Source organism: Engystomops pustulosus, chromosome 9 (genome assembly GCF_040894005.1).
Source record: "Engystomops pustulosus chromosome 9, aEngPut4.maternal, whole genome shotgun sequence".
Taxonomy (NCBI): Eukaryota; Metazoa; Chordata; class Amphibia; order Anura; family Leptodactylidae; genus Engystomops; species Engystomops pustulosus.
The window spans coordinates 15995195-16012471 of record NC_092419.1 but is presented as its reverse complement, the minus strand read 5'-3'; the positions used below and the strand labels follow the sequence as shown (position 1 = coordinate 16012471).

The following is a 17277-nucleotide window of genomic DNA, read 5'->3' as shown; positions in this document are numbered from 1 at the left end:
ACTGCTGTAAATATTTAACTAAAATAATGATACAGTCCCTCTCACTCAGAGCAGAGGGGAGGGGCTGTATCAGGATTTTAGTTGGATACTTACAACAGTCACTCAGAGCAGAGGGGGGACTGTATCAACATTTTGGTTGGATACTTACAGCAGTCACTCAGAGCAGGGGGAGGGGCTGTGGAACAGATCATTGCAAAGAGCAGAAAGCTCTTCCGGTTGAAATACCCTCCTAGAGAAAAGCAGGAACTGTTAACCTGGAGGAAAAGTTTACTTTTCACAGTCCTGCTGCTACTAACTACACAAATATATTATTACACATCTCTCCAGGGACAATACTTACACTGTCTGTGGGTAATTATGGTGAAAATGTATGGATTCTCTATGTACCAGGACGGACCAGAGGCCTAGGAATTCCTGGATATGATAAGGTCGGATGTGGACAACCCCGGATCTATGCACCATAATAATGATCATCATAAAGGAGGCCGCCGCCTGTATGATCCCTCATTTAGGAAAGTGATGATGTCATCGCACGGTTCTGGCCTAGACTTCCATGTACAACACTGTGGCATATGTCACAGCTATAAGTCACCGCTATACGGCACCGCTATACGTCACCACTATGTGTCACCGCTATACGTCACCGCTATACGTCATTGCTATACGTCACCACTATACGTCACAGCTATACGTCATCGCTATGTGTCACCGCTATACGTCACCGCTATATGTCACTGCTATAAGTCACCGCTATATGTCATTGCTATACGTCACCACTATACGTCACCACTATACGTCACCGCTATACGTCACCGCTATACGTCATCGCTATGTGTCACTGCTATAAGTCACTGCTATAAGTCACCGCTATATGTCACCGCTATATGTCACCGCTATACGTCACCGCTATACGTCACCGCTATACGTCATTGCTATACGTCATTGCTATACGTCACCACTATACGTCACAGCTATACGTCATCGCTATGTGTCACCGCTATACGTCACCGCTATACGTCACCGCTATATGTCACTGCTATAAGTCACCGCTATAAGTCACCGCTATATGTCACTGCTATAAGTCACCGCTATATGTCACTGCTATAAGTCACCGCTATATGTCACCGCTATACAAGTGGAAGCAATAAAGAACAATACACAAAAAATAAGATAAAAATACGACTTTATTGGAGATATTGGTGGGAAATATTCTGTGCTGGAGGAAGGTCATTCTGGTAAGTTACAAGCGGCGAGTGCCTCGCAGGTGTCAGCCGTGGAGTCTATCACAGTCTGGATATCCAGGCGACCATTATGGCTGCCAGGAGGGTGACAGCGGGGACCTCGGGGTGTGCGGCCGAGTTACACATATTGGTTTTACAGCAGCGAGTCTTGACGGCCACGTTGTCCGATGCTTCGGAGTCGCACACCGAGCTGTTCCTACACCCCCGCTCAGGGATACCGACTGCGGAGGAAGAGACAGAATATTACTGGAGGACAAAGTGCAACCTCGGGGGCGTAAATGGGAGGGACTTAGGGGGTCACAGTGTCAGGACAACCCGAGAATTTGCTCCCCCTCCAAATAGTGAGAAGGAAGTCTCTACCCCTGGATTTCCAGATAAAGAGCCCGACACAAGGGCAATGGTTTTAGTGGTCTGTATGTTTAGCATTTTACCCCATTTTAGGTTTTACTCACTGACTGTCTTTTCGTAGCAGAACTCGTGGGCTTGGCAGGTGATTACTGATTTTTTTATACAGGGAGCGTCACAAGAATGGCAGCGCAGAAGTTTATCTGAAAAACATTGGAAAGACAGATACTTATCATGTCATATATTATTACTAACATCCTGTATGTACACAGTGACTGCACCAGCAGCAGAATAGTGAGTGCAGCTCTGGGGTATAATACAGGATGTAACTCAGGATCAGTACAGGATAAGTAATGTCATGTATGTACACAGTGACTGCACCAGCAGCAGAATAGTGAGTGCAGCTCTGGTGTATAATACAGGATGTAACTCAGGATCAGTACAGGATAAGTAATGTCATGTATGTACACAGTGACTGCACCAGCAGCAGAATAGTGAGTGCAGCTCTGGGGTATAATACAGGATGTAACTCAGGATCAGTACAGGATAAGTAATGTCATGTATGTACACAGTGACTGCACCAGCAGCAGAATAGTGAGTGCAGCTCTGGAGTATAATACAGGATGTAACTCAGGATCAGTACAGGATAAGTAATGTCATGTATGTACACAGTGACTGCACCACCAGCAGAATAGTGAGTGTAGCTCTGGAGTATAATACAGGATGTAACTCAGGATCAGTACAGGATAAGTAATGTCATGTATGTACACAGTGACTGCACCAGCAGCAGAATAGTGAGTGCAGCTCTGGGTATAATACAGGATGTAGCTCAGGATCAGTACAGGATAAGTAATGTCGTGTATGTACACAGTGACTGCACCAGCAGCAGAATAGTGAGTGCAGCTCTGGGGTATAATACAGGATGTAACTCAGGATCAGTACAGGATAAGTAATGTCATGTATGTACACAGTGACTGCACCAGCAGCAGAATAGTGAGTGCAGCTCTGCAGTATAATACAGGATGTAACTCCGGATCAGTACAGGATAAGTAATGTCATGTATGTATACAGTGACTGCACCAGCAGCAGAATAGTGAGTGCAGCTCTGGGGTATAATACAGGATGTAACTCAGGATCAGTACAGGATAAGTAATGTCATGTATGTACAGTGATTGCACCAGCAGCAGAATAGTGAGTGCAGCTCTGGGATATAATACAGGATGTAACTCAGGATCAGTACAGGATAAGTAATGTCATGTATGTACAGTGATTGCACCAGCAGCAGAATAGTGAGTGCAGCTCTGGGGTATAATACAGGATGTAACTCAGGATCAGTACAGGATAAGTAATGTCATGTATGTACACAGTGACTGCACCAGCAGCAGAATAGTGAGTGCAGCTCTGGAGTATAATACAGGATGTAACTCAGGATCAGTACAGGATAAGTAATGTCATGTATGTACACAGTGACTGCACCAGCAGCAGAATAGTGAGTGCAGCTCTGGAGTATAATACTGGATGTAACTCAGGATCAGTACAGGATAAGTAATGTCATGTATGTACACAGTGACTTCACCAGCAGCAGAATAGTGAGTGCAGCTCTGGTGTATAATACAGGATGTAACTCAGGATCAGTACAGGATAAGTAATGTCATGTATGTACACAGTGACTGCACCAGCAGCAGAATAGTGAGTGCAGCTCTGGGGTATAATACAGGATGTAACTCAGGATCCATCCATTCTATACAATGTAATTTTTGTACACGTTCATGGACTCCCACAATATTTTTATTAATATTTAATATTTGTGTCCTAGGTCTTAAAGCTTCCCACATAATAGAAGGCTATAACATAATATGAAGTACTTACCTCTCCCAGTATCATTGACCACAGCAGGCTGTATGTTGGTAGCGCTGACTTGCCGGGGATCATTACACAGTTCTTGATCGCAGCACTTCTGGACCATTGGCTTGTAACCCTGAGCGTTCTGGCAGAGCCGTGGGTCCTGACAGTCCATTCTTCGTTCTTGGAGTCTTCCTTCCGCTATAACGACAGGGTCACTATGTCACATGAAGGATATGGAGGCTGCGCCTCAACAAGAGAGATGATGTACTGCATTTGCTTTATGGCACCATCTGCAATTTTCCCTGGAGACATCATATGATCCATGGGGAAGAATGGAGTCTTCTGCTAGACAGTTGGTTTATATACGGCTGCAGCCACCACTAGAGGGAGCTAAAGTGCTTCCTGTGTACAGGCAGCTTTAGACAGTGCTGGGAGTTCCTGCTCTGAACAAGGTAGGTAGAGCTGCATTGTCTAGTGTTAGAGCACAAGACTCTTCCTATGAATAGTAACCCTGGTGTAAATCATGTAACCATCAAGTTTTAACATTCTATGGGGGTATTTGTGGCCGAGATGAGTAAGGGGGTTCAGCACTGCCAAAAAAAAAGATTTTCTTTGATATTGGACCCACTCTGTTGGGACACCAACAAGACACTTTGTTTTGGTGAGAAGGGCACCCTCCTTTAAGGAAGACCTCTTACTACAGATGGCTGAAAACCCGACCCTCCTAGAAGGCAGAGACTCACCGGTAAATATCTCCATGGTCATACATTGCTCCCCCGGTGCGCAGGACTTGGTGGTATTGGCTTCACAATTCCCGCTGCATGAATAGCAAGTAAGAGCATATCCTGGAAAACGAGAGAAAGGGCAAATACATGAGACAAAGGACCTTACACGACTCCCACAGGCACCTAATAGACACTTTACTACATTGTCTCACTGTCCTCTCCAGATCTTCCTACCCAAAGCCACCTCCTCACTCCTCTACTTTGTCTCGAAGCGTCTTAACATGTCATCTCTTGTGTTCTTCTCACTTTTCAACCATCTACGATGAGATACCTGGAACCTCAACATTGATGACCATGGTCAGTATCACCATTAGATGGGAAGGGCTTTGTCCCCTGACATCCCTGTTGATGTTTGAAGGGTCTATGGTGCTCAGGAAGGTCCATTGATGGTCCTCTTACAATTCTTCTCTTAGATCGTATGACAGACCCATCGCCTTGATATCTTAATCCCTCATCAACCCTACATTTACAGTCACACAGCCACCTGCGACCTCCATGCTCTCATTGTTGAGGTCCTTCAAGGCTCTACCTTGGGGTAACTGCTTGTACTAGATATACCACTGGCCTTAGACATACCAAAGCTTTCAAATATGATGCCCCCGTTTTGGCCGTAATATTTACCCTCTGCTATAAAGTTCTCCGCATAGAACAGTGATCACCCCCTCCCATTATCGTAGATGTTGTGTTAGTATTTTACTTTGACAAGGATAGGATTCAATCTTCTGACCTACTCGATGGGAGGCAGAAGCATTAGCCATGAGCCACTCGCTTATCCGTAGTCTGAGGGGGAGGGGGTTTCTATAACGTTAATCACCAACAGTCTTACAGGCCTAAATTTGGATATATCTCTATGTGTGAGTAAATGTTATGATTTTTATTGTATATGGTAATGATTTAATGTATAAAACTAATACAATTAATTTCATTTAATAAAAATACATTGATTCAAATTATTCCAAAAATTCATAAATTGTAAATTTGGCATTGCCCCAAACAAGGAACCCCCCCCCCCCCATGTGATGCTGTAAAAATTAGTATTCATACTAATTGATAAATGCTATACGTTGCAGTCTCTTCTAGGTGGCTCTCACAGTAAGACTGAGTTGTAGCCTAATAGTACAGTCCTGGACTAGAAGGGGAGGTGTACAGTGTTGGACTGGCCCACCAGAACATCGGCGAAACCTCCGGTGGGCCCCAGGTTCTAACAGTTTATAATGGGCCCCAAAGATCTTCATTTGGAAATGAGTGGAGAATTAATTTCAGATTATTATCTATATCATATAGGATGATTCCAATATTATATAGTAGATGACTACACCTTGTTAATGATACATCTTAAATGATATGATTTGTTTAATGGTATTTTATGGTGGGCCCTCAAGATCACCAACTCTGGTAGGCCCAAAATATGACAGTCTGATTGTGGAGGTGTAGTTGTAGTTTTTTAAGTAGTTGCAGTCCTAGTTTCATCTCCTCATCACACACTACACCATGACATGTTCAACACCCCTGCCAATACATAGGCAGGTGGGTAGTTGCAGAACAACGCCTTCTCCAGGTTAGGAGCTGACTGAGGGAGTCGCGAACCCTCTATGAAGGTTCTAGAACCTGGACATTACATAATAGCAGCCATAGATGGTTAAGTGGATGCAAGTTATTGACCAATTGTTGGAAGGGGCATAAGGTCAGTCCAGTCAGTGAGTGTTCAGAGTTGGAGTGAAGAAAGAGAGAGTGTACAGCACACCTTTAGTACTGACACAAAACCAAATCCCAGGACCACAGTCAGGAGACTCAAATCCAGAGCTGCAGCTACCACAGTTTGGACCCAGCTCCATCCAAATTCTCCCAGCCTGCATCTACTCCTAGGCTGGTGAGCTATTCCTGAGGACGCTCTCCATGACCACTCCGGTAATCCGAATCTGCTGTGAGACCGCTTGGGCCCGTTGCCTGCTGTTGTTCAATAAAGAACCGAGAGTTATTTTTCACAACGTTGGCTCCGTCTGATCCCTGGATACGGCTGTCACCACAACAGGCTCCCCATCCATTACCCATTATCCTACAGACACTTAGGGATTGCCCCAGGGAGAACCAGTATATCAGCCCCTCCCTCCATATTTCTTGCACACACCACCTGCTGGAGACCTGCCAGGCTGTAGGACAGCCCTCCGGTCCCTATACCAAGCACCGTAACACTAGGACACAACCGCAAGCCACTCCGGTACTCTGGGCCCCCGGCTGCCTCAAGTCACCAAGAAAAGGCTAGGCCCCGGTGGGGGATGTTGCAGGTGGCGTCATGAACAGGATATCTACTTCTGTGCCTTATACTGGCCCTAGAGACTGTCTCTTTATTGAAAGACTGTGCTGCCTAACCCTGCTGCCATCCGGGTTAAGGCCCACGTGATTTGTGTTCTACAACATAGACTGTGTTATTGCATTACCACGTGCTGTTGAGTGCTGCTCCAGCACCCAGGATGTTAATCCCTGCTAAAGAACTTTGTCAGCTCTGCTTTATCCGGCGCTGCAGCGTCTGAAAAGTAAACCTCTGGAAGAATCCAGAATCCTCACTGGTGGGAAATCCAGGCGACGCGCTAAGCTCTGCCCATGCATGAATATCGCGAACCCTACTAACTCTGTGACGCAGGAGAAAATTGTTCCCCCCACAGCTCCTGGCGGGAAGTAACAAAGCTCCATCCCCTGGTGGAGGACTTTTTATTCTACCTTCATATAGGAGGGGAACTCCAGCGTGCCACATGTAGTGACCAGGAAGTGTGCATCATGGAGAGACCACAATTTCTCCCTGAGTTTCTGGAGGCCTTCAAATTTGCTCCCTGAATTTCTGGAGGCCTTCGAGACAGTTATCGTGCTGGCTGCCCAACCCATCCAGCAGCATCTCACCGTTTCCAGCAAGGACTCACCCGGGCCTCCATCTTAAGCACATATCTACAATCTGTTACGGACCGAGGCTCAATAACTGGAGGGTTCCTGCTTCCTCTCCCAGCAACCACACTGGTGCAGAGAATCTGGGCTAGAGTGCCCCGCGGGATCTGTCAGAAACCATTGCGGAGGTGGCTGTCCCCCCCGCTCCAGAATCGGAAACCACCCCTGAAGTGCCTGAGCCTCTGGTCAACCTGCAGCAAGTCCCGGCTGCTGGCCCACCGGTGGAAGTTCCTGTTCCCGTACCTAATAGGCCCAAGCCTGTCCAGCAGCCCCACCCCCATCCCCGCAGACATGTGGTAGCGGTGAGAATCTTTGCCGGAACCTGCAAGATGCCATAGCGGCCCAGCGTCGTCTAGAACAGGAGGCCCAGCGCTTTGTGGCTGATCGGTCTACCCAAGGTGCCTGGGTGCAGTGGGACAGGAAGACTGGCCAGGTACGGGCCTTCGATAACGAAGGACTCCACATCCTTAAGCCCAGAGAGTGGGTCAAGTTCAACCTGCAGAAGGGGCCATGGGGGCCCTGGGCTGCTGGGGTCACCGAATTCCAGACCCCGAAGAGCACCTCTATCACAGTCATCCTCTGGAGGACTTCTGGTCGGAGCCTCCCACTGCTTCCCGGGCTTCGACTCCGCATGTGGTGACCCACGTGAGTGCCCCGGCCACTGTGATTGTCAGTGTGGGTCCCATAGCCATCCATGGACAAGGCCTGGTCCAGGGGAGTACCCTGGCCATCTCCCCAGCCGCAAGTGTCAATGGATCCGAGGGGTCCTCCATGGCGGGAGATGGTCAGGCGGATGAGCCCCATCCTGGGTCTCCAACGAAAGACCCTCATCCAGCAGCCGTCTACCAGTGGGGTGATGACTCAGCCCCTGGAAGATTTGGAGGAGGAGGGAGCCGCGGCGCTGCCACAGGCTCCCATTTATTTGTTCCTAGACCCATCTATGGTCTCAGGCCTTGCTGAGCAACCGTCTGGAGAGGCCGATATCCCGGAGAACAGCACCCTTCCCCCTGAATGTCAGGAGACCCACGAGGACGCTGAGGAACCTGCAGTACCTGGAACTTCCACTGGGTGTCCCCAGCCAGCTCCTGTCTTACCACGGGATCCAGAATTGTCTCCAGGACTCAGATAGTGAGTAACCGCTGATGGGCTGAAGCCCACTCACTGCTGTACATTGTATATATGTTGCTGCTATTTTCTACTCCCAGCTGGGCTGCGCCCACATACCCTTAGAGAGAGCCAGAGCCTGGGACTCTCCTTTAACTTATTTTAACGTCAGAAACTGTCCTGAACTTTTCCCCAGTTGTGCTATGCTAGCACCCACCTGACACAGAGTTACCTCATCAAAGGGCTGTGTCCCTAATCTGAGGAAAAGACCCTTTGTTCACCACTCTTTTTCCCGCAATCAAGGGCTGTGCCCAGAGAATGGACTCCCCCTGCAGGAGCTCTCTGAGAGACTTTTAGCCGGATACTCAAAGGAAAAAGTTACTTTTATTGCACTTAATGCTTTTTGTTTCCAGAAATAGACATTCTGTTTGCATTTTATGCCTTTCCTTTTTAGGAAATGGACATTGTTATTTATGCTACTCAACGTTATGTAACGTTTAAGCTATGTACCCATTGGGATGTTAAAGCCAATGTGATTTATGTGTTTGCACAATAGTAGCAATACTATCAGTCAGTAGGCTTTGCAGGTATATAGCTAAGACTGTGTCAGACCATCTCTGTATTTGTCAAATCCTCACCGCAGGCTTACACCTCAAACCGAAGCTTCAGAATTGTGTGGCCTCTGTAAACTGCGGTTCCTTAGAAGACCAGGGGTGTTCAAATAGAGACACCTAGACGTCATACACTAGTGTAAGACCCTCAGATGGCAGGTATAATGTATGTACCATATGTACCATTTATGTGTATAATATTGCCACCTAGGTGAAGAGTTTTTGAACAAATTTTCAGGCCTTGGTGCAAGGAGTGGATTACAGGACACCACACCTTTCCCTAACAAACAGTAGGTTTCAGGGCGTTAGGTACCAACTGTACAGTCTTCATTTCATGTACTCAGTCCAACACCAAACCCCGATGCCTGTCTCCAGGACTGTGGGCGGTTTGTCTCCCCTACCCTGCACATAGCCACCTCTTCCCAGAAAGTGCACTTTACCATCCGCACTCCTACATGCTGTAGTGTGCATGGACCAGCAGGAGGCCATATGCTGCTGGCCAGCTTTGGTTTTCCTTCCCATCCGGTCCATAGCCAAGCCGTGGGCAGCTCTTTCAATTACCTAGGGGGTATGCAACACCACTGCCAATACATAGGCAGGCTGGGAGTTGCGAACAATGCCCTCTCCAGGTCAGGAGATGTTAGGGGGAGTAGCGAACCCTCTATGAAGGTTCTAGAACCTGGACATTACATAATAGCAGTTGTAGATCCTGCCTGAACAGGCAATGGTTAGGTGGTTGCAAGTTATTGACCAATTGTTGGCTGTATTGTAAACTGGAGTGTGATTGGAGAAGTGCTACCACCTGATCAGGAGAATAAAACCCCTGGGCAGGGAGGGGCATGAGGTCAGTCCAGTCAGTCAGTGTTCAGAGTTGGAGTGAAGAGAGAGAAACAGTGTCAGTACACCTTCAGTACTGACACAAAACCAAATAGCAGGAACAGAGTCGGGAGACTCAAATCCAGAGCTGCAGCTGCCACAGGTTGGACACAGCTCCATCCAAATTCTCCCAGCCTGCATCTACTACCAGGCTGGTGAGCTATTCCTGAGGACCCCTCTCCATGACCACTCCAGTAATCCAAATCTGCTGTGAGACCGCTTAGGCCCATTGCCTGCTGTTGTTCAATACCGAACCGTGAGTTATTTTGCACAATGTTGCCTCCGTCTGATCCACGGGCTCCCCATCCATTACCCAGGGACTCATCCTACAGACACTTATGGGTTGCCCCAGGGAGAACAGTACATCAGCCTCTCCCTCACTTAATTTCTTGGACACACCACCTGCTGGAGACCTGCCAGGCTGTGGGACAGCCCTCCGGTCCCCCATATCAAGCACCCTGACCACAGCGCGCCCTAGGCCGCAACCGCCAGCCACTCCGGTATTCTGGGCCCCGGCTGCCTCCAGGCCACAAGAAAATGCTAGGCCCCGGTGGGCACAGCAGTGTCATCTCCTCCTCACACTACTACACCATGACATGTATACACAGCACAGTACACAGCAGTGTCATCTCCTCCTCACACTACTACACCATGACATGTATACACTGCACAGCACACAGCAGTGTCATCTCCTCCTCACACTACTACACCATGACATGTATACACAGCACAGCACACAGCAGTGTCATCTCCCCCTCACACTACTACACCATGACATGTATACACAGCGCAGCACACAGCAGTGTCATCTCCTCCTCACACTACTACACCATGACATGTATACACTGCACAGCACACAGCAGTGTCATCTCCCCCTCACACTACTACACCATGACATGTATACACAGCGCAGCACACAGCAGTGTCATCTCCCCCTCACACTACTACACCATGACATGTATACACAGCACAGCACACAGCAGTGTCACCTCCTCCTCACACACTACACCATGACATGTATACACAGCACAGTACACAGCAGTGTCACCTCCTCCTCACACTACTACACCATGACATGTATACACAGCACAGTACACAGCAGTGTCATCTCCCCCTCACACTACTACACCATGACATGTATACACAGCACAGCACACAGCAGTGTCATCTCCTCCTCACACTACTACACCATGACATGTATACACAGCACAGCACACAGCAGTGTCATCTCCTCCTCACACACTACTACACCATGTCATGTATACACAGCACAGTACACAGCAGTGTCATCTCCTCCTCACACACTACACCATGACATGTATACACAGCACAGTACACAGCAGTGTCATCTCCTCCTCACACTACCACACCATGACATGTATACACAGCACAGTACACAGCAGTGTCATCTCCTCCTCACACTACTACACCATGACATGTATACACAGCACAGCACACAGCAGTGTCATCTCCTCCTCATACTACTACACCATGACATGTATACACAGCACAGTACACAGCAGTGTCATCTCCTCCTCACACTACTACACCATGACATGTATACACAGCACAGTACACAGCAGTGTCATCTCCTCCTCACACACTACTACACCATGACATGTATACACAGCACAGTACACAGCAGTGTCATCTCCTCCTCACACACTACTACACCATGACATGTATACACAGCACAGTACACAGCAGTGTCATCTCCTCCTCACACTACCACACCATGACATGTATACACAGCACAGTACACAGCAGTGTCATCTCCTCCTCACACACTACACCATGACATGTATACACAGCACAGTACACAGCAGTGTCATCTCCTCCTCACACTACTACACCATGACATGTATACACAGCACAGTACACAGCAGTGTCATCTCCTCCTCACACTACTACACCATGACATGTATACACAGCACAGTACACAGCAGTGTCATCTCCTCCTCACACTACTACACCATGACATGTATACACTGCACAGCACACAGCAGTGTCATCTCCTCCTCACACTACTACACCATGACATGTATACACAGCACAGTACACAGCAGTGTCATCTCCTCCTCACACTACTACACCATGACATGTATACACAGCACAGTACACGGCAGTGTCATCTCCTCCTCACACTACTACACCATGACATGTATACACAGCACAGTACACAGCAGTGTCATCTCCTCCTCACACTACTACACCATGACATGTATACACTGCACAGCACACAGCAGTGTCATCTCCTCCTCACACACTACACCATGACATGTATACACAGCACAGTACACAGCAGTGTCATCTCCTCCTCACACTACTACACCATGACATGTATACACAGCACAGTACACAGCAGTGTCATCTCCTCCTCACACACTACACCATGACATGTATAAACAGCACAGTACACAGCAGTGTCATCTCCTCCTCACACTACTACACCATGACATGTATACACAGCACAGCACACAGCAGTGTCATCTCCTCCTCACACTACTACACCATGACATGTATACACAGCACAGCACACAGCAGTGTCATCTCCTCCTCACACTACTACACCATGACATGTATACACAGCACAGTACACAGCAGTGTCATCTCCTCCTCACACTACTACACCATGACATGTATACACAGCACAGTACACAGCAGTGTCATCTCCTCCTCACACTACTACACCATGACATGTATGCACAGCACAGTACACAGCAGTGTCATCTCCTCCTCACACTACTACACCATGACATGTATACACAGCACAGTACACAGCAGTGTCATCTCCCCCTCACACTACTACACCATGACATGTATACACAGCACAGTACACAGCAGTGTCATCTCCTCCTCACACTACTACACCATGACATGTATACACAGCACAGTACACAGCAGTGTCATCTCCCCCTCACACTACTACACCATGACATGTATACACAGCACAGCACACAGCAGTGTCATCTCCTCCTCACACTACTACACCATGACATGTATACACAGCACAGTACACAGCAGTGTCATCTCCTCCTCACACTACTACACCATGACATGTATACACAGCACAGTACACAGCAGTGTCATCTCCCCCTCACACTACTACACCATGACATGTATACACAGCACAGCACACAGCAGTGTCATCTCCCCCTCACACTACTACACCATGACATGTATACACAGCACAGCACACAGCAGTGTCATCTCCTCCTCACACTACACCATGACATGTATACACAGCACAGTACACAGCAGTGTCATCTCCTCCTCACACTACTACACCATGACATGTATACACAGCACAGTACACAGCAGTGTCATCTCCTCCTCACACTACTACACCATGACATGTATACACAGCACAGTACACAGCAGTGTCATCTCCTCCTCACACTACTACACCATGACATGTATACACAGCACAGTACACAGCAGTGTCATCTCCTCCTCACACTACCACACCATGACATGTATACACAGCACAGTACACAGCAGTGTCATCTCCTCCTCACACTACTACACCATGACATGTATACACAGCACAGTACACAGCAGTGTCATCTCCTCCTCACACTACTACACCATGACATGTATACACAGCACAGTACACAGCAGTGTCATCTCCTCCTCACACTACTACACCATGACATGTATACACAGCACAGTACACAGCAGTGTCATCTCCTCCTCACACACTACACCATGACATGTATACACAGCACAGTACACAGCAGTGTCATCTCCTCCTCACACACTACACCATGACATGTATACACAGCACAGCACACAGCAGTGTCATCTCCTCCTCACACTACTACACCATGACATGTATACACAGCATAGCACACAGCAGTGTCATCTCCTCCTCACACTACTACACCATGACATGTATACACAGCACAGTACACAGCAGTGTCATCTCCTCCTCACACTACTACACCATGACATGTATACACAGCACAGTACACAGCAGTGTCATCTCCTCCTCACACTACTACACCATGACATGTATAGACAGCACAGTACACAGCAGTGTCATCTCCTCCTCACACTACTACACCATGACATGTATACACAGCACAGTACACAGCACAGTACACAGCACAGTACACAGCAGTGTCATCTCCTCCTCACACTACTACACCATGACATGTATACACAGCACAGTACACAGCAGTGTCATCTCCTCCTCACACTACCACACCATGACATGTATACACTGCACAGCACACAGCAGTGTCATCTCCTCCTCACACTACTACACCATGACATGTATACACAGCACAGTACACAGCAGTGTCATCTCCTCCTCACACTACCACACCATGACATGTATACACAGCACAGTACACAGCAGTGTCATCTCCTCCTCACACTACTACACCATGACATGTATACACAGCACAGTACACAGCAGTGTCACCTCCTCCTCACACTACCACACCATGACATGTATACACAGCACAGTACACAGCAGTGTCATCTCCTCCTCACACTACTACACCATGACATGTATACACAGCACAGTACACAGCAGTGTCATCTCCTCCTCACACTACTACACCATGACATGTATACACAGCACAGCACACAGCAGTGTCATCTCCTCCTCACACTACTACACCATGACATGTATACACAGCACAGTACACAGCAGTGTCATCTCCTCCTCACACTACTACACCATGACATGTATACACAGCACAGTACACAGCAGTGTCATCTCCTCCTCACACTACTACACCATGACATGTATACACAGCACAGTACACAGCAGTGTCATCTCCTCCTCACACTACTACACCATGACATGTATACACAGCACAGTACACAGCAGTGTCATCTCCTCCTCACACTACTACACCATGACATGTATACACAGCACAGTACACAGCAGTGTCATCTCCTCCTCACACACTACACCATGACATGTATACACAGCACAGCACACAGCAGTGTCATCTCCCCCTCACACTACTACACCATGACATGTATACACAGCACAGCACACAGCAGTGTCATCTCCTCCTCACACACTACTACACCATGACATGTATACACAGCACAGTACACAGCAGTGTCATCTCCTCCTCACACTACTACACCATGACATGTATACACAGCACAGTACACAGCAGTGTCATCTCCTCCTCACACTACTACACCATGACATGTATACACAGCACAGTACACAGCAGTGTCATCTCCTCCTCACACTACTACACCATGACATGTATACACAGCACAGCACACAGCAGTGTCACCTCCTCCTCACACTACTACACCATGACATGTATACACAGCACAGCACACAGCAGTGTCATCTCCTCCTCACACTACTACACCATGACATGTATACACAGTACACAGCAGTGTCATCTCCTCCTCACACTACTACACCATGACATGTATACACAGCACAGTACACAGCAGTGTCATCTCCTCCTCACACTACTACACCATGACATGTATACACAGCACAGTACACAGCAGTGTCATCTCCTCCTCACACTACTACACCATGACATGTATACACAGCACAGTACACAGCAGTGTCATCTCCCCCTCACACTACTACACCATGACATGTATACACAGCACAGTACACAGCAGTGTCATCTCCTCCTCACACTACTACACCATGACATGTACACACAGCACAGTACACAGCACAGTACACAGCAGTGTCATCTCCTCCTCACACTACTACACCATGACATGTATACACAGCACAGTACACAGCAGTGCCATCTCCTCCTCACACACTACACCATGACATGTATACACAGCACAGTACACAGCAGTGTCATCTCCTCCTCACACTACCACACCATGACATGTATACACAGCACAGCACACAGCAGTGTCATCTCCTCCTCACACTACTACACCATGACATGTATACACAGCACAGTACACAGCAGTGTCATCTCCTCCTGCATTACTACGCAGGGCATGTGTGAGGTCTTCTTATATGTAGCTATGTCCTTCTGTACAAGTCCTCTTTATGTTCTTCTGGATTTTCTTACCCTGGTGGCATCTGAGGAGAATGAAGAGGATAACAGAGATGACGCCTTTCATTGTAAAGTCTCCAAGGTTCCTCGCTCTCCGTCTGTCCCAGAACTGTGTCTCCTGTCACCTCCTTGTGATTATTATATTCTTCCCAAATGTTGTAACCAGTTGTGTGGGACGTGTTTTATGCTTCCCAACCTCTCCCCAAATTATCTGATGGCACCGATTGGGTGTGTCGGGACCAGCCAAGATCTCAGTTTTGGATACAACTATTAAATATGAGATACAGGAATGAGTCAATATCCTAATGATGTTACATAATGATGTGTGTACCTCATGGATCCCAGACAATGGAGGGGCAGAGGACTCGTCAATGTGCGGGGGCAGGTATAGACCTACATCAGGTGCTTCACCAGGAAACATTGTAGGATCTAGAGAAATATCAATGGAAGGGAAGTCTGTGGATATCTGCATAAGATTGTATGTATATACCGCAAAACCTTTTCAGAAGACCGCCCCCTTTGAGAAGAGCCCCTCCCTAAAAGACCATTTTATATTCAGAGACCTATTTTTTCCCCATTATACTATACGATAGTGTGGGAGATTTGGCCCAGTAGAGACCGTGGTAGCAGTGATAGGGGATGCAGTCCAAGACAGTGACACCAAGGTACAGTCCAAAACAGGTCTCACCTGGGTTTATTCCAGGAGCAGGTACAAAACAAAACAGCCTTCACATTCAGGCATCAAACAAATAATATCCTACCCGTCTTGGTGCTAACTAAACAGAGTTTCTCTAACTCACCACTAGAACATAAAAGACGTCGCTGCTCCAGGCACAGAGGTCAGGGCTGTGTGTGCTCTCCAGCCTCCACTCAGAGAGACAACGCTCTCAGCTCTGCTCAGCAGCTTTATGCAGCCTGATTAGGCTGCTCCCACCACCTGTGTCCAAGGTGCTGGACAACACAACCTCAGCACTAAGGCCTTGCATAGTAGGAAAAGCCACAGGAAACATACCGCCCATCCACAGTTAACCCCTTCAGTGTCTCACATACCCTCCCCCTCTGTTTGACCCTGGGGGCGAACACCTTTGGCCATCAGACAGTGGGTACGAGACAGGGCAGCTTTCCTGCTCGATGTTCTAAATTCTTTAACATAAAGAACCACCTTGTGACCCTGGCGTTCCTCTCTTTAGCCTGAGGGCGCGTTCACACGTTCCGCTAGCGCCGCGTTCATAACGCGATGCTAGCGCACAGGGGCGGAGTTTGGGGCCGTCGCATATGCGTTTCCAGAGAAACGCATGCGATCGGGTTATCAATCGCATGCGCTTCCCGGGAAACGCATATGCGATCGGACCGAGCCCCGCCCACTGTGCGCTAGCGTCGCGTTATGAACGCGACGATAGCGGAACATGTCCTGACTCATCCAGGTGAGGGGAGAGTGATCGGTTACTAGCGTGAACTGTCGCCCTATCAAGTAATATCTCAGGGATTGCAGGGCCCATTTGATCGCCAAGCA

The 17277-nt window shown here is 48.0% G+C and overlaps 1 protein-coding gene across 1 annotated transcript; it reads right to left on the bottom strand.

Moving 5' to 3' along the window:
- Nucleotides 1–1166: 1166 nt before the first annotated feature.
- Nucleotides 1167–15941, bottom strand: LOC140076562 (uncharacterized). The gene is made up of 5 exons (XM_072123138.1): nt 15780–15941; nt 4175–4276; nt 3456–3629; nt 1694–1789; nt 1167–1462 (listed from the first exon to the last, which is right to left on the bottom strand). The coding sequence occupies exons 1-5, from the start codon at nt 15829–15831 to the stop codon at nt 1284–1286; spliced, it is 603 nt and encodes a 200-aa protein (XP_071979239.1). The 5' UTR covers nt 15832–15941; the 3' UTR covers nt 1167–1283.
- Nucleotides 15942–17277: the final 1336 nt, after the last annotated feature.